This window comes from Apostichopus japonicus, chromosome 20 (genome assembly GCF_037975245.1).
Source record: "Apostichopus japonicus isolate 1M-3 chromosome 20, ASM3797524v1, whole genome shotgun sequence".
Classification (NCBI taxonomy): Eukaryota; Metazoa; Echinodermata; class Holothuroidea; order Aspidochirotida; family Stichopodidae; genus Apostichopus; species Apostichopus japonicus.
The window spans coordinates 2977842-2997582 of record NC_092580.1 but is presented as its reverse complement, the minus strand read 5'-3'; the positions used below and the strand labels follow the sequence as shown (position 1 = coordinate 2997582).

General features: G+C 33.7%; 1 protein-coding gene across 2 annotated transcripts; it reads left to right on the top strand.

Moving 5' to 3' along the window:
- The first annotated feature begins 353 nt into the window (after positions 1-353).
- LOC139961524 (uncharacterized) lies at positions 354-19637 on the top strand. Of its 2 annotated transcripts, XM_071960747.1 has the most exons (33): positions 354-533; positions 976-1081; positions 1587-1904; positions 2338-2970; positions 3311-3646; positions 4327-4443; positions 4938-5023; positions 5484-5540; positions 6145-6198; positions 6475-6528; positions 7074-7130; positions 7801-7851; positions 8173-8211; positions 8347-8400; positions 8772-8825; positions 9008-9064; positions 9421-9474; positions 9732-9785; positions 10202-10249; positions 10409-10465; positions 11461-11514; positions 12344-12397; positions 12721-12774; positions 12940-12993; positions 13287-13340; positions 14075-14128; positions 14558-14614; positions 15070-15123; positions 15659-15712; positions 16452-16505; positions 16844-16888; positions 17196-17237; positions 17545-19637. In XM_071960747.1, exons 2-33 carry the CDS (start codon positions 1012-1014, stop codon positions 17548-17550), a joined length of 2886 nt encoding a protein of 961 aa, XP_071816848.1. In that variant the 5' UTR covers positions 354-533; positions 976-1011; the 3' UTR covers positions 17551-19637. The 2 variants fall into 2 exon arrangements, with proteins under 2 accessions (XP_071816848.1, XP_071816849.1); XM_071960748.1 differs by lacking the exon at positions 13287-13340.
- The last annotated feature ends 104 nt before the right edge of the window (positions 19638-19741 follow it).

The window sequence follows — 19741 nt, the reverse complement described above, 5'->3', positions numbered from 1 at the left end:
AATGATAGATTGAATGTAGCTTTTCAGTTTACTTTAAACGTATCATTTTAATCTATGGTACAGTGCAGTATATTTTCAAAGGTACTGTTAATCTGACTGCGCTGATGTGTTTCAAAAATCAGCAACTCAAAAGTCAAGTGAACTGTGGTTTCACTTTACATTACATTTTCTAGATTGTATGAAACGGTAAACAACCATTGCAAACACAAAATGCAGCTATTAAGTTGTTTACCACTGTCTCGTAGTTATCAGTTTATCAGTTTTCGTAAGCATCGATCATAGATAAAACCATCAATGACTTCAACTTGGACTCTGTACTGAGTTATTGAACAATTTCGTGATATATCTCACACAGTCCGACATACCACGTAGTCTTTCTGTTTGGCTTATACATCGACTGACTAGTAATGTTTGCTTTAACATTCACACTACCTTTACTACCAGTTTCTCATAAGGTTGATTAACACCACGGCTATAGTTAATCACGTTGGTCCGTTAATCTGAAAGTGTTGTTAAATGACTGGTCTATATCGGTATGTATTTTAAGTCTGAATTGTTTGACCATTGTGGCAGATATTCATTGGTCGATATTACGCAGCATGGTATATAGGTGTAGAATGATATTGTGGTAACAATTTCTGTCAAAGATTTTCTATGACCATGATAGTGTTTCTTTGAAAACGAAAAAACTCTTCCTAATTCATGAACGGCCGTAAAGTGGCATTTTCAATGCGTTTCTTTAATTAAATTTAAGAAGCAACTTTCTATCGTTGTTTCAGCTAAAGTTCGAGGGTTTATTTCTGTTTCTAATGGCTGTCGATCCAGGCCCACGCTAATACAACTTTCCAGTGGCTAGTACTCTATACATTTCTACAGAAATGATAAAAACCTTATGATACCGTTGCATAACAGTGAATTTTATGATCTATATCAGTAATATCATTTCGTAATCGTTATTTGTAATCTTCTCCATAGACCTTCCTTTCATAGAACCGCCATTCGATTATAGCGATGACTCTACAAGTGAAGTACATAGAACTCATTCTTACATTAACATTGCTGCCTTTCCTGATAGTCAGTGGTAAGTTTTTTGAGGAAATATATGTCAGTGCGCCTTGTTTCAGTTGACATAACTCTCAAATACGGCAAATATGTCTCCATGTGTTATCCCTCTCCCCTTCGGAAAACGGTAAGTTGGTAATGGTTAACCAAGATATTAAGCCATATGCAGTCACCGCATCTCAGGACTGTTACGAAAATCAATCGAACGTTTCTTATTATTCTCCTATAACTATGTAAGGAAAATAGTTTTTTTCGCAAAATATAGGGAATTGTTCATGGAGATAGAAATGTCAGTACAACATTTATGAACAAAGACGGCGCATTCATCGTTATTTAACGTTCACTGCCCCTTCTGTAAAATAACATGACGTTATGGATGTGTGGATAATATTAGTAAATGTTGCTAGCAATAATCACGATGGGCTTGGTACCTAGGCTGACAAGCACTAGAACTAAGATTGATGTTGACGTTAGATTGTAAAGTACTTTTCCTACACTTCATGTTGATCTTCATACCTGCACAGAAGATGTAAACCTCCCAAAAGCTGAATGTGAAGAAAAGTACTATGTTGAACGTTACCAGAAAGCAGTGATTACTTGCAAGTACGACAGAAATTTTCACACCGTAAGGTGGTACTTCACGGAAACCGACCTTTCCTTCTTACGGATTGATGGCACCAGGAAAAGTGGGACTGGCTATTCATCAGGAGAGTATGACATATTGGATGATGGATCAATGGTTATCAACGAAGTTAATTTAAGTCACGAGAGGAGCTACACGGTATCAATCCTGCATTCAGATGGAAGCAACTCCAGATCTGAGATCATGGTTATTGTCTTGGGTAAGCAACTTTCACATGAAAATGGCCTGCATGAATATATTTTACTGCAATCTTTTTATTGACGGAAAGGTAAAAACTGGGTATTTTATATTTGCTGTTGAAGCTGTTAATAATTTTTACCTCCCGAATATACCCATCATCGATCTTCTTACCACACATTATAGCGTGAAAGGGATTAAATAATGATTTATTGTAACTATGAAAAATAAATGTGTGAGTAATTACACAATTATTAGTATTTGAACTTATACCCGTACATTGTCTTAAGTTTAAGTTCATAGAAATATTGAACTATATCCCCACTACACTAGTTGAACTACTTTACTCTCATACCAAAACAAACGCAAAACCTGGTAAAGATGTCAATTACCCATTCCCTCTGCCGGTAACCCTCAGTATTCAATCAATTTCTTCCTCTCTTTTTGTTTCACAGTTATTTTAAAAGATTTAGCAATAACCGACTGCATGTCGTCACCATCATTTTGCAAACAATATCAAGAAACAGATGAAAACACTGTCTTGTGCATTGCAAAGGATACAAATCCTGAAATAGAGTTGAAATTAATGAATGATAACGGTACTACTCTTCTCAGCAATGAAGTGAAACAATTTAACGACACTACCCAACTGTACACAACCATTGTAACTTTCAAACATCCCAAAAGGGCTTTCACATTGCAGTTCCTTACATGTAGCGCATCTGGTCATGCAGTAGCTAAAGTAACAAATGCATCATGTTTGGTCGAAGGGAACCTTCCAGTTTCGAGAATAACATCAGAAGTTAAATACGTTAACGACAATGAACGTTTTCAAATCAAGTGCCCAATGAATGATAAACCCACTGGCAGGCTTCAAACCGCGTCAATAAATGGAACTAAGGAAATAGTAATGGAAGCGTGGCCTAACGACGAACATCTTCCTTGTGCGGCAAAATTCAACTGCAATGTGTTGCCTGATGGGAGGGTGGAATTTAATGGTTTCACATATGAAGACGAACGTTCCTTTGAATGCATTTCTAGTGATGAAACTGACGCTTCAAAGCATACTGTACATTTAAAAGTGTTAGGTAAGTTCTTTTCAAGTTTTGTGTCATTGAATGCTAGTATTCATCAATCGTCTATGGTATGTTTGTGTATCACTTGAATAGTATTGTCAATGGAAAATAATCTGGAAATGCAGTAGCCTTTGATTATTATTAGGGAAGTACCTAACAACACTTCAAATGCTGCACGTTACGCTATACTAATGGTCACTCTGGTTGATACAAAGGGACAGAGATAAAAACTAATGAATATCTGTAGAGAAATTAATATTTTAGTGAAGAAACAACAAAAAGAAAATGTAACTATTTCATGAATCATTTATACATCAAACGTGTTCCAATTATATATGATATTCATCTACAGTCATGCCACGAAACCCTGTGACAGTTATCAAAGGATGTGAAAAGGTCGAACAGTGCATCAAATATTCTTCTTTATCCGGAACAATAAGCTGTTCCATATCAGGAGCGAGACCACCCGTTGACTTGACAGTAGAAGTCGGGCCTGGTTCAAATACTGCCGTCAGTTTGTTCAACGAGAAAATAGAAACGCACCTAGAGCAAGGAAATGGCACCTTCTGTACTTTGTTGTCAGTTGAATACGAAATAAAGGGGTGTGGTAAGGTTGCTTTCATGTGCCCGGCTGTGCCACACGTTTCCGGAAGACGAATTAAACCATCAAGAGTAGACCTCGTACTAAGTATGTTTTTCTTCATTTAACTTTCTCGCTACAAAAAGCAATTTTCTCGATGAAAGACCGGTACCATAATTCAAAGTATTAAACATGATTGTATTATCATAATGTCTTAATTTAGTATTAGCAGTATTACTTTTCATTCGATTGAAAAGTCGCGAGAGTTTGTTTATCCCCTATGTCCATATTGAGTTCAATGAAGTTAGTTAACTATGAGAAAATATCTTATTGAAAATGAATTGTTCAGCAATGCATATTGTTTGGTTGACATAGTTAAGATGTTCTCATACTTACAGTCACTTTTCCATTTCTCTCAGTTTTGTTTTTAAATTATTCATCAAATTAACGTACGTGAAGTGTGTGTGTTTTCACAACAGTAATAATTTTGTATAAAGCAAAAAAAAACCTGCTATAGTCTTCCCTTGCACATGAATCATTTTTAATGGGTGAATATGAATATCATGTTGCTCAGCCGAAAATGTAATTTCATAACTGGGTAGCCTATCAATATATAATATAATATAATGATAATATAGTGATAGGTAGTAACATATCACTGAAGCAAGATATTGAATGCATTTGATAACGGTAATGGCAAAACTAGGAACCAGCAAGATTTTTTCATCTGGTACTTATATAAGTACAAATTAATACATAACGTATATATGTTTATATTTCGTTTCCAGGTGAGGAAGTGTGTCCACTAGAACAATCGAACAACGCAGGGCTCGTGGTAGCAATAATAATTATTATTGCTATTACCGTTTTTGTTGCAGTCGGTGTTGCTGTTTGTCTTTATAAATGTATGGTGATTTTCATTACTGCCAAGTATACAGAGTGTGCAAGGTTTTCGATTTCGATGGCTACGATTTGTGTAGATTAATTAAAGCATCATAGGAGTTGATAACACTGCTTGGCCAATCACTTATGAGAGCGTTAATATTTTCAAAATTGTAGCAACGAAAATGAAAGACACTATGAGATAAATTTAATGTCGCTGCCCAGTGAAATATTTCTATTTGGGAAGAACATAATCGCACAAAGCAATTTTTTGTTCTCGTATTTTATCTTTAAAGAATAAACAAGTGAAAATTAATGTAACCAATGACTGCAAAAAATAAGGCTGAGATAAAGAGTAACGAAAATAGGTAGTTAATTAGAAACAACATTAGCATGCAGAGACACAAAAACAATTTGTGGTAATAAAATGTTTTTTTTTTTAAGATTTGTGTATTCCCACCATACAATTTAAATGATAAAGGAATATTTAATATAATCTTCATATTCAAATTCTCAGTACAGCGAAATAAAAAGAAAAAAAGAACATCAAATGGTCCCGATAAAGAGGATGCAGGGGAAACGGTCTCAATGATACCAACAAATGTATGTAAACGTGTTTTCATAATAAGTGTTCGATATGTAAAATGGAATGCCAAGTTTGAAAAATAAACTCGCAATAACGGGGAAGGAATACATTTACTTAAAAGATCAGATTTGTCTTAGCATTTTTTTATATGAGGTTGATCTGTTTTATGTAATAATTACATTTTTATGTAAAGGCACAAAGTCACATGATACTTCATGAAGTCGCTTGATTCGTCACTTAAACCATGTAGTTCCCAACGGTATTGTATTGAAAACGTTTGTTCTCTGTGCCATTCGCTCAAAATTTCTCATTCGGTGTTATATCCTCACAGCAATTAAATTTTACTATTTATTTGAACCTTTTCTAAAACAACTCAAATGATGACAGATTACTGTGAGCAACCTGTCAACAAACCGGGAGGAAACCTAAAGTACTTGCTTATCTATCTCTTTTACATATTTAATCATCCAACGACAGAAGAACCAAGATTTTACCGATTCAAATGTAACACCAAAGATGTCGACAGAGATGCAGGTAAAGATTCTTCAGCATATTGAAGAGAAAGTGCCAGGTGTAGAAAACCAAGAGTGCTTGCTTAGTTATCCCTTTTACATTTTTAATCAACTATCGTTAAAAAAAAAACATTTCACGGACTCAGGTGTAACGCTGAGAAAGGTACTTAAAGGTACTCTGTGAATAGAGAAAAATTAACATAAATGTTGCATATCGTTGGCCTTTTCATTGATTAACATTTTCCTTTAAGCAACCTCCTAATCTCCCAAATTTTGTTCTAAGGATTGTAACTTTAGTTTTTATTAATTTCAATAATATTAACAAAAAAATAGTATTAAACCGTGTTCATGCAAGTAGAATAGCTATTTATGTATTTCAATACATGGCCAACAACATTGCGGTTTGAAAGATCTCAGAATATATCACCAAGTAAAAAGGCTATATCACACAGGTGCTTTAGCCACAGTAAATGTTTCAAGTTTAAACAGCCGAGTGATTACAGAGGAATGTTTGTAATTTTGAAATGTTATACAATTATATTGACTAATTAGACAATATATTATTTTTTACCTATAATTGTAACGACCATGTCAAGGTAATATGCTACTTTATTCTACCTTTGCAGATCAAACTTGAAAACTCTTTCTCGAAATTTTGTACCAAGTGCAAGGATGACACGGTAAGAAAAGTAGTTACTATACAACGTATGTTTTTTTTCTCAAAATATGAGTTCGATGACATAAAAAAGTTTTCTTACCTTAAACCTTACTTTGTTACTATGTTACTTGAAGACACGTTTATTCTGTTGCTTGAAATTGCGACTAGTGAAGATATCATGAAAATATGGATCTGTGTAAAATGGAATTGAAAATAACTCTTTTTCTATTTTTTAAATAAAACTGTAAATAGGTATTCATTCTGTAATGATTTCGTCTAATTTTCTTCTTCATTCAAGGCTACGGTTCAAGATCTGCAGACGATAGTGAGTTCATTTCAAAGTAATTCAAAGGTATGTGCTCTCTTTTGATTTTATTGAACTGGAACCGTCCATAAGTCAGATCATGGAGGAGTATATGCAGTGATTTTTTATATGATTTTTTGTGCAGGGATCACAAGTAGATCCACGAAATCCAAGACATACATTACATGAATGCATTCTTCGGTTGATCAAAGAGTTCTTCCAATAAGATCACAATATATCACGCCTCCTTAACATTTCAATAGGTAATACAGTCTTCTGTGGGCTTTTATTTCAGTTAAAGGAAGGTTGAATGAAAAGTGTCATAGTAATGCAAATTAATCAAACTCTCCGTCAAAATGGCCAGAATCGTATTCCTCTCAGAAACTGGTTTATGCAAAGGGAATCTTGATGCAGTTTACTTTTAAATTCTAGATTTAAAAAATATGAAAGATCGATGACTTATCTTCCTTTTTTTGTGGTAGAGAGGGGCGGCAAAAGTACTTTGCACAGCGCTTTATAACTTATTAGAACCTTTCAGCTCTATTGCTAAGTCTATAATGATGTGCTAAATTTATGTTTCTTTCAATTTAAAGGGGGACCCATTTGATCATCTCCAGTCGCTTGTAACACAGATGCAAGCAGATTACAAAGTAAGTACATATGAACCATTAAGAAAACTCATTGTACTACGGTAGCGATAGAAAACAAATGGATAGATACAAACAGGCGCGTTTCCAAGGGTTAGCAACTGTGCACCCCTTCCTCACTTTTCAATCCCACAAAGAAACAAAGTATATCAACCTTATTGTTGATCTAATTTTAGAATTGATAGCCTAAGCATGTCTCAGAGTGGGGTGGACATCAATGATCCCTACATAGAAGTCGGCTTCAACGATCCAACGACGACACCATTCAAAAATCCATGATCACTATGACTAGACGGATGTGATAAAGGCATTAACAATTAATTCAATTGTTTTTTCTTGAAACCTGAACTATTTGTAAGTTTTCTCATCTGGTACTTCAATTTCTGGATCAAACGTTACACAATGGGAGTTCAGGAAGTTGAAATAAAATAATATTGTCAAAAAATTAATCCCCCCTCCTTCCTCGACTTTGCATTTTATCCTTTTATATATATCAAAAGATTCTCCTTACATAACATTTCTTGCTGTTCTTGCTGTGGCCAAATAGGTTAATAATTGTATTATCTTTACCTAATTGTATTATCTAAGTTAAACCTTATTGTATTATCTAACCTAATTGTATTATATAACCTTATTGTGTTATCTAACCCAATTCTTCACCTTACATTTGTAGACACTGCATTGTATGATGACACTCTTTGCGGCCATTGAACCGAAGGCTAACGTATGTTCATAATGCCACATCTGTTCACCGTTATTCTCTTTAATTTCTCTTTATTCCGATCGTAGAGATATATAGTAGTTATTTAGTAGCATTCAATTAGATAAGAGGTATACTTTGGTTCTTGAGATGCATTTGGTATTTGTGTCTGTCACATTAAATTGTTTGTAAATGGTCTCTTATAGTTGTAAGAGACGATTTGGTGGAGCACTTGATATGTTTTGAAAGTCTTTCATAAAATATGCAAAACAAGAATCACAACGTTAAGTAGATTAATTAGAGTAAACATAAATATTTGTTCTGTTTAACATTATCTATTTCCAGGGTGTTGAAATACTACGAACAATAGTTGAAGTTAATCAGGTCAGTCTCTTGTATGAGATATTTTTCTTTCACTTAACATTACGAATAAAGCAATGACTTTAATGACCCTACATATAATGACGCATACTGTTGTATATATTTCTTAATTAAGTTGTTAAATGTTTCTTTATGTAGCTTTCAGTTGACGAATATTTGGAGATAACGGGAGAAATGTTTTCGACTGAGCAGGTAACATTAACTGTTATATAACAAATACCACAATCAAAGTCCGTTTGCGTGTATGTGTTAATGTATCGATTAATACCTGGTTCCATCATATTGCATTATAAACATCTAAATTGGCTTTCACATAAACTAATCCTTTAATGACATGATATCGCACAAATAACGACTCTACTGAAGCTTCAATTATGTCACTCTGATTTATGATCAACACACAATGAATCCGATTTTTTTATTTATTAATTAACCATTTTTTACTGACAGATATTAGTTTTTGAACCTTTTGTACCGTTGGTTAATATCATTCATCGCAATTTTGCACTTAAACATCACCAAGTGTTTTTTTTTTAATATTACATATTCCTCCTTTACAACAGATCACACTTCAGCAATACACTTTAATTACAAGCCCTCTTCTGAATAAAGAACAGGTGAGTCTCTTTTCTCGATCTCTACACATTCTTGAATAATTTAGGACTACCACCTTATCAGAAAAGTTCATTCCAGCGTTCTCGTATGCCAAAAGCCTTACTTTGCTTGCATACCTCGGCTCCTAAAACAATTTGTAGCTTATTTTCCACTTTTACATACAATATGATTTTTTTCTTTGAAGGTCCAATTTCAACGTATACGTGATGAAATAATAAAATATACAAAGATAGAAGACAAGGTAAGGAAATTATTTGGGTTGTACGGCAAACACAATCCTGTCCGTCTCTTAAGTGCAATCCTAATCTTTATGAAGTTTTATCTGGCGTATATTTAAACACTACCCTCCTTGAGTATACCCTTAAATAAATGTTAGGCGCAAATTAGGTAGGATTTCAAAGTTATTTAAATTTCCTTGCCTGAGTATACTGAGTAAACAAAAACAAAGCTTTTGTAAGAATAACAAGATATTGGTAATTTAATGTATATACTTGCACATGATAACAAATTAAACGTATGCATAATGTAAGTACGTCTTTATATCTTTAATTAGGATCATATATATGTTCTAACTTAATTGCTTTTATTTTGCCACAGTACAAACACAAGAAAACAACGGATCATTTATTACATTACTACATATTAGGGGCTGTAAGTACATCATAATCATTATCAATCATCATCAGCAAGAATGAAACTTTATTTATGTTCTTCAATATGATAACAGTTGTTGCTTGCAAGAAATTGAATGAAGCAGTCGTTTTAATGCTTGTATCTATCATACATCTTACAGCATTGCAGTATTTTTTAAAACGGTCCCTAGTGATTTTTTTCTGCTAACTGACCTGCATATGTTAACCTTCTTAGTATACTTTACTGTCTCCTGTTTGCTTTTTTCTTCAAACTAGATATCAAATGACATCGTTTTCAAAAACATTAGCTTTGATGGCGACGGCGAGAAGGTAATTATTACATCACTGATTCACTGTTGTATGCTGAAGTGCATAAAGGCAGGGCCGTCGATTTGTTTTGTCCTATCTTGAGTAGCAGTTAAATAAAGTTTTAACTAAGATATTTCACTTTGCGGACGTAATGAACTAAAATTCAGAGAAACAAATGTCGTTTAGAGCATATTATTTATGTCAGATTGTCACTAGAGATAATATTGATTTTTTGCTGTGCGACCTACAACATTTATTAGAATATCTCAAGCGAAAAGAATACAAGTATTCATTTATGATTTTTTTGTTTTTAGAAATGCACATTTTCTTTGTAACAGGATATCACTAATTCCAAAATTGATTGATGTGATTCAAGGTTCATCGTTCCTTTTTTCGAGCAATGCCTAACTTTCTTTATCTTCCTTGGTTGTTTACAGGTTCCGTACCCGTATCTGTTACAGTCAATTCATGAATGTTATAAAAAGGTTGGTTCTTCAAGTATCGTGGAAATTTATACTTTTGCAGAGACCTTGCAACCGAACTTTTTTATGTCAAATCCACGGTACCTGATTTTCAATGTACTCATATGCTGATTCAGGTCTCTGTTAAATATTTATGGAAAGTCTTGTTACTTTTCAAAACAGGAGCCTGAACGGCAAAATGTGTACACCTTACTACAGCAACTAGTGAGCAAAGTATTGGTATGTACAAATGTGTGTATATATATATATATAGAGAGAGAGAGAGAGAGAGAGTAGGTTGGCGTCTATCTTGGCGCAGAGTGCTCTATGTCCATTGGACAGAGCGTAATATATGTTGATACTAGATGAGACTAGTGGAACACTAGTAGTTGTTACTCGGAGTTTCACGCGTTATAGCGATCTTCAGACAACTCTGAGTTGTCTGAAGATCGCTATAACGCGTGAAACTCCGAGTAACAACTACTAGTGTTCCACTAGTCTCATCTAGTATCAACATATATATATATATATAAATATTATATAAGTCTCTTAAAGATACAATTAATATGATGGCGATATGTCAAGAGGTGATATAATCATGTCCACTTCATAATATAAGTCTAATGCTGTCAACTGTCTACATTAATTGATCAAATAACGTAGAGACTCTGATTGGTCTTATTGCGGGTGGAGTCATAGTTTATTGTTTCATTTTCGCCTTTCGAAATCTTGCATGTGAACATCACTTTGAAAAAGTTGTCCCACTCGTTTTTTAAACGAATAATTAATACATAGTCACCTCTATTACTCTTGAATTATATGGGCATATCATTTTTACCCAGACTGACACTTGCTTTAAAACCCTGAAAATTAATTGTTCATTAAAATATAGCATCAAGCAATCCCTCTCGGGGCACTACAGTGTACCACAATTATGGAGTGTACCCACAGACCCCATTTATACACCTCGGTTAAGAGTAGCAGAAGAGATTAAGTGCCTTGCTCAAGGACACAATGTAATGATCTGGTCAGGATTCGAACATGTAATCCTTAGATAGACATTCCATTGCTTTAGCCACTTGACAACACACTCTCTACAGTAGTACTTATCATACACTGTTGTGTCCTTTTTAATGAATACTTTTGTAATGTTATTACTGTAACCGTTCAACATAATGACAAAATATCCTACTGTTATTATTTATATAATTATATATGTTATTCTTATACACCAGACAACGGAAGATGAATGGAGGGAGAAACTTATAGAATCGTTGCAAAACAACAAGGTAAAGGTATATAGTTTAAGATGTATTCGTCTTGTGTCAAAGTTGGCGATGAACTGTTGTTAATTTTACATGAGCAAGATGTTACCATACACTGCTGTGTCCTTTTAATTATTTTGTTTAATGGTATTACTGTAAGAGCAAGAAGTTATGTTTTCGAAAGCTGCAGTTACTTAATTTTAGTTTAGTAAAAAATAGGATAAACAGGGAAACATCAAGGATTCTATGGAAAAAGTGCATAACACAGAACCATCAAAGGATGTTGCAAGCCTTACAAAAACTTTCTAATGCCTCGTAACCATTGAAAGTATTTTTCTCCAACACAAACGACACGTGGATATGATTTCATTTATTTATATCTCTGCCCCTATCATGTAATATCCCCAGTAAGTGGCGTAACCTAACAACATCGTTGAAACTTTGAAGCCATTCTAGTCTTAAGGCAAGCATATATTTCAAGTCCCAACGGTATATTCCTGAGGAAATCTAACTATTCCTACAATGGAACACCAATGTCTTTGTTCAGACATTCCATGTCAGTTTTCGTTTTCCTCTTAATCATACAAAGAACTCTATTGCCTGTTGTGGCTGCACCAATGAACTGCATAGTAAGCTGCAAAGTAGCATAAATATTTAAACAAGACCCTTTTTACCAAGAAGCTGCTAAATCCATTTTTCCATCCACACTTACAAGAGAAAAGAATACAAACTTGAATATTTTTATCAAGAATGTTTCAGTCAAGCATAATTTAGCCATAAAGAAATAACAATTGATTATTATCAATGTGTTTAACGAGATACATTTCATTTCAAATATTATTTTCCAATTCAGGACGTGACAAGGATATTTTTACAAGTTGTGGTCTTCAGTTTTAACAAAAAGACAGTAAGTTTTAGCTTTGTAATTGTGTGATTGTGAGTGATGCTTCTTAACTTGGTGATCGGCTATTTTAGTTTTTATTCGTTTCTTTTAGGATTATCGTTCTAGTTCTACGTTTCATTGGAAGACAAGACCTGGCAACCTGAAAGGTCTTTGATGTTTGGTTTCGCTGTTCTTTGAAAGTAATTTACTGCAGAGTCGTCATGTTTTGACTTGTCTATACACCCATCTCAACTCAGCCTACGAACATTCATTCATAAATGTGATGTTAAGTTGCCCCGAGATAACAATTTAGTTTACATACACTACTTTTTTCTTCCCCCTTTCAGATCCCAAGTGAAGTGTTTTCAGATATAATAGTAGGGAGCATTGAGGGTGAAATGGTAAGTAGATTAGCTGCTGCACATGAATGTGGAAAAATGAATATTTAAACCCTTCTGGTCATAATCATTATATACAATACAATAAATGACGTCAAGGCGATGATGTGCAAAAACATTATCGTAATTGTCACGCATCTGTTCAAACTCTATTTTGTTGCGCTTCAGATACAAAAGACTGACTACCATAAGACAATTGTTTCATTTGAAAAAGAAAGCTGGGTGAGTAACAACAATTAATTTTAACAACTGCCGCTTTATATTCAACTGAACTTATTAAAAGCTAAATGTTCTATTTACAACTACAGCAAGACCGCGTAATTTTTGAAGTTGTTGATTATCCGTCCTCTCTCTCCCTCCCTTCTAATCGAATGATTCTTTAATTGGGAAGAGGGATATAACTCGACATAGTTGTACCGGAATCTTCCAGACATTCATATTCAACAATATGTCCCAAGCCAGGAACGTGATGCTCATATTCTCAATGGAACCTGTTTACTTTTCTTCTGTTACAGCTCTCTACAAACTCATTTTTGGAACTGTTACATATGAGTTTGAAAGAAAATTTCGTAAGTTAGTAAACTTCATTGAATGCTACATGTTCGTTTTTTTTCCTGAGTCTGGTCTCATAATACGCGAGCTGCTTAATACAAGCTCAATATTTTAGTTCTCGTTTATAAGCCTGAAGGAGCTCTTAATAGAGCTCGAACAGGATACAACTGGCAAACAAGGAATGGTGGCTGTCGATAAGTTTAATATTTTGTCTTCTGCGCTATTTTAATGACATGAATGTAATGCAAAAGAAACTGTGCATAACGTGCTTTTGAAAAGCGCAAGAATGGTGATTTTAAATGTCTTAGTTAAATATACCAGAGCTAATGTTTAAAACAGTCTGCTGTGTCTAACACTTCGTAATATATTTAATCACGGGTCTTTCCATCGAGATAATATACTTCTATACATGTCCACGATCATTATTGTCCACACTTGATAAAGTACCATGAACTACTTAAGCTGAAACTGACATTGACATAATAATAACCTATTGTGTCTTTAAATTGAGAAACGGTAAGTGAAAAAAAAACTTTATTTTAATATAAACCGTACAATATTAAAATATTTAAATGCTATCTATTGCAGTACTTCTCATAATATATACTCAATTGTTATACAAATTTTGAGCATTATTTCAAAACCACATGTGCATGCTTTTGCCCGTTTGAAATTCCTCATGCGATAATCTTTGCTGTGTACCACCACTACTAACCATTCCACTAAATATCGATATTTCTCCATATTGCAGATTACGGATGGAATCTATTCAGTTGAAATTCAAAATCTTATTAAAGAAAAGAAAGTATGTGAAAACGTTTCTTCCTTTTCAATCGTTAAAGATGTGTACATCATATCACTAGCTTGAACAATGAAATCATTATATTCATTAATATATATTCATAAATGAGTTGGCAACATACTGTATATTTCCTTGAAAAAAGCATATCACACAGCAGCAGTGAAAGCCACTCTTTAAACAAAGAGAGATTTTATCCTATATTTAAATTGATGACATAAGTCGAATCCAATATTGAAATTTGCTTCCATTGGGGCGACAGAATCTAAACTGTAATGACAATGAACGTTCAAAACCCAACCAACATTTGTTCTCTTGTAACTTTGGATAACGAGTTATTTGAACCATTCTGTCGTTTTATCTCCTTTTGACTATCTCGAAAATAGCTCACTGTTCACAAATACTAAAAAATAATGAATTGATCTTGTTCTGCAGGTAAAAGTTCGTGAAATTGTCAACCCAGAACTAAAGACAATACTGAAAGAAAATCTCGTAAGTTCCTTATAACTTTATAAGTTATAAAGTTTTAATGTACCACTTCATATACAGGCAAATATATATATAGGATTTCCGGTGCTCGACGAATGGACTTTAACCAACGTTTCTTATAAATATTTCCATTATAATACGAGATGAACCTTCCATGATATAAATGTTGTAACAATAACAAGTGCAATTGCTTTCTGGCAACTAAACCAGATACTAGTATTCCAATTGCTGTGCCCTTGGCTGACGGCGATCTCTATATACCGTTCTAACGTTTCTTCAAGCTACATCATCCTGTATACTATGTTTCCAGGGAAGACATCCCTGTTTCATTCAATACAACTCAGAAATCCTTTTATAGATCATTGATGGCATAATGTAGACCACCACAAATAGTCAATGTACTCAAAAGCTTGATTTGGACATAGTAAAAGGCTAGTAAAGGTTTATTCTAATTTCAGATGTCAGAACACGTATTTGAACAACTGCTCAATGGTTACATTCGAACTGATGCGGTAAGTAGCTTCTGTTCATTTTCATGAATCCCTGTGTCTTTAACGGCATTGGAATTTTACTTTCAACAGAATTTTGCATATGATGTATATGCATCAAAATATATATGAAAACGAAATAAGATCAACAGTTTTTCACTGAGTTTACGGAAGCGCCGTTGCGTCTGATAATTTTGCTACCATGTGTTTATCTCTATTCTTAAACCTTTTTATGACATATTGTTTTTAAGGCACCTGATTATTTAATACAGAAGATTTTTATGAGCTATATTAGTCTTCCCTGTAAAATTAGCTTTTCACGGTTTCTTAAATGCACCTATCGATGTTCTACTATTGCTACACATCACAGCTCAAAGGAGTAATAATGCCATACCCCACCCAATTAGCTGAGCACATTAAACAAATAACATGATCGTATGTAGCTATGGCTTGGTCAAAGGTGTGGGTAGAAGCGATAGTTCGGAGAGGGTCGTAAAATTTCGCATATATAGAGTTGAAAAGCATTTCGTTTTAATATAATGATTGTTGCTTCCCATAGTGGAACAAAGAAAATTGGATTCGCTACGTGGCTTCACTTTCACTTGAAGAATTGGTAAGTCGATAAATTGTTGGTTTCCTAAATTAAATTATACTTTCCTGATTCGAGTACTTTCACGAGTTTGAACCATGTGTTACTAACTTGTTAAACCTTAGTCACTTGTCAATGAATATTTAATATGCTAACGTCTGTCACCAATCTATTATGATTCCTAATCAAGCTTCGTTTTAGGAAAATTTATATAAGATTTAGCTCTAGCATGGAAATCACACAAACGTATACACTCTCAAGCCCAGTCCCCCTAACACAGAGACTGTAACCGTGTGATCATGACGATGGTACATCAAGCACAGGTACTTAACATTCTCTTAGCAAAATTGCAAGAAGCCAATCACAATCAAGCTTTTCTTTCTCTTTAAATACAATTTTGCTCTTGATGAAGATTCGTATGTTCGATTTCCCGGGATAGGCCTATAATCAATGTCGTCAAATACCACTACTTTCCATGTGGCAGTTCTTCGGGCTCATTAGACGCAAGAAAAGGTTGAAAGGTTGTAACGTTAAGTTATGAAAGTCCTTAATCAATTACGAACTAAAAAAATACACAAACCACAAAATGAATTTGGATAGTGCAAAAATTGCTAAAAGGTGAATATGGTTTACCACTAATGGACACAACACACCTTTTTCTCCTTAACGTTATTGGTGGCTTTTGTTTCATTCAAGTATTCAATCGAGTTGTACAACTTATATCAATAAACACTACGTTTCAATTTTCTGTTTCCATTCAAAGATCGGAGTTGACATGAAGGACAAACTACTTAATCACATTATAAAATCGTATAAGGTAATATGTGTTTTTCAAGATACGTTCTGTGACCTCAGTGCGAGGTTGATTTTCGTTATAAAAAGTTGACAAAACTGTTACCAAATCGTTTGCTGTATAAATAGTATTTTACGTTTGAAAAAAATTAACACTAAACTTCTCCCTTTCAAATGAATGAAGTACTGATTTATGTTTACACGTAACATGATTGTCATTACAATAAAATTCTTTTAACGAATCAAACGACCAGCTGCTATATGTTTACAGTGTTAACATAAGCGTATAGTTGTTTTAATTTACAACCAAAGCTATAAACATAGTCAAATTTACTTTCTTTCCTTCTTTTGATACCACAATAGATGAATAAGGGTGAAATGAAACTTATACTAGATTCGTCCGGTCTGGTAAGTTTAAATTAATTGATTTGTGCTAACGACACTATGTTTCAGTGTATGGTACCTTTATTAAATTACGTAACCTATGGTAATAATAAAAACTGTTTGTGTGTCATTCGTTCCTTTACACATTGACCATCATGTTGACATGACCAGATTAAAAAAATATACCGAAATGTGCACATTAACAATGCAATGACTCACTGAGTTTTTCTGCATTTTTTTGGTGGGGGGGGGGGGGTAAATACACGTGTGGATCCTTTCCTTTGAACATTAATGTAAACGGACAATGACAGTTTTTCTTATATCTGTGTAGATGGACTTGGAAGCTCGGAAAACGTTTATGAACAACATAAAGGTATGATAAAGTCAATTTTGTTACCAGAAAGAATATTTAATTAATATGTTAATTACATTGTTTCCAAGCCTCGTCCTTTGTTGAATGCAAAAAGTTCCACTCACTCGACTGATCATGATCGAAAAGCTGTTGGTACTAATCTCCTCGAAATAAACCTTTCATTTCATTAGAGCTGGAATATGTTTGTAAATTCCTGTTAACGCGTCTGCAATTGAACTACCATTCAAGAGAGTAGCTAACAGTACTGTTAATAATTACAGACTTTCACCTATCTCTTCTTCTTTTTTTGCATTTCTTAATTTTTCAGTTTTAAAGAAGATGGATACTTTTCTTGACAACGGTTAGGTATGGACACAATACGTCACGTGACAGCCAACGAAATACCGTTACATTTATATTTCATATACTAATTGATCCTCATAGGTACCAATATATATTAGCGTTATGAACGAACGCAGTCCCTCGAATGTTTCCACGAAACGAAACACGAATTAAAAGTATTGGAAACTTTTTAAAAATGGTGTTGTCAAGTGATGTCATTACTTTAACGTATAATATTGTAGTAGACTAGTGTAAAATATTACTGTATGCAAATGAAATGCAAAATAAGTGTTTACATTTTATTTCATAAGTCTTGATGTATGTGTACCTTATGTAATTTCGGTACCTTTTATGGCCGGACCATGCTTTGCCTCTGACGCTATATTTAATATAGGTTTCAAAGAAAAAGGTTCATATAAGTCTATGGAAAAACTACATACTAAAAGGTGTTAAAATCTATGACTTTCATTTCTACCATTACGTCATAGCCGTAAGTCTACCAAAAAAATTTGGAACTCTGTATTTCGGATATCTGGCGATCACATTCCCTGAAGCTATACTACGACTTTTTTGTGGAAATCTTGGAACTGAAATATTCCAATGAAAAGTGAAAAAAAGAATTAATTTTTCTGTAAATAACAAACCAAACTACAGACGCCGAATATTGGACAAGAGAAGCCCACAATATTATAAACTTCTGGTGGATTTTGTTGCGAGAATGTTCAACAACATTTTGTATAATAATTGTTCATCTGGAAAATGTTGACATTATCTTATATATATATATAGAACGTTCATACCATATTCATAAAATTTGGGAAATGTTTGTAAATTTGCGATTAATGTGTATTGTATATTCTGTTTTCGATAAAATGTATTTTGATTGTTACGTAATTTTGCAATAAATATTTTTATCTAATATAAATTACTCACAAATCTCGTGAATAAATAGGGTTAAATTTGATGTAGTTAGTTATTTATGTATGGATCGCTTTAACATAAACGTTACGTCACCTTCTATGTCGTTTAAAGTTGATATGCTCTCTTCGTTTAGCTGTGACGATAATGATGACATTTTACAATTGTAAAACTACCAGTAATGGTGTCGTAGATTATAATTAATAAACGGTATTGACCACCCAACGCCAAAGGAAATATATAACCTGCTTCTACACTCAATGGAAGACTATCTGGCCCGGCATTTAGATTTTGGGATAGCTTTGTTGAAATGCGCCTGTAAAAGCTGATTACAACATAGTAAAATAAAAATAAAATATGACGGAAGACTTATTAACAGTTATTTAGTTGCCATAGTGTTATTCCAAGGTCTATACAACATATTCAGGAGTCGTTGCAGAAAGTGTCTGTCCGAGTAAACACAATTACTAACCAGGTCAAAAATATGGAAGACCGACTAGATCATCAATATCGTGAGAGGAACAGATCAGAATCTCGCGATTGCTCATATCGCAGTAGACATGATCGTTCACAAAGCTCTAATCGTGACAAATTACCTGGATCATCACGATACGAATATTCAATCTAAATATCATCTTCTTCAGACATAACAGGCTACCTTTAACTTATCGTAGCAGTAGATATAAGTTTGTTATTATGGATCATTTCAGCAAGAATGTAAATCTGCATGCAATACTTGATCAAAGGACAGAACAATTGCAAAATGTTTCCTTTAAAGGTTATATTCATTAACATTCCAGAAAATTTCCGTACCGATCAAGGTCCACGATTTGAAAGGAAACTGAAAAAGATTCAAATAGCATACTCTTTCTTGTCTTGCTCTTAATTGGGTTTATTTTAAGTCACTGAACTACCGATTTACCGCTTGTTTACTTGTCAATATTTAAAAATACCTACAGTATGTTATGTCAATCTCCTTTACATTGTTTTTGCGTATTCTTGCAACAAGGACGTGTTTATTTCCACGTTCAATTTAAGGTCACAATCATAAAACTGGTTTGTTAAATAAACATCAAGGAGCATATAATCCAACTAGGAATATTATGTCAGTTTGCATTGTATTGTATAGTATTGGTTTGAAATATAGAACAAACCATCAGACATTGGTTTTCACAGTTTTATTTTTACTGCATAAGGGAAAGAGGGGGAAATATGAAATTATGGCGATGGATCTTTAAAAAAGGTGAATATTCCTCATATTAATA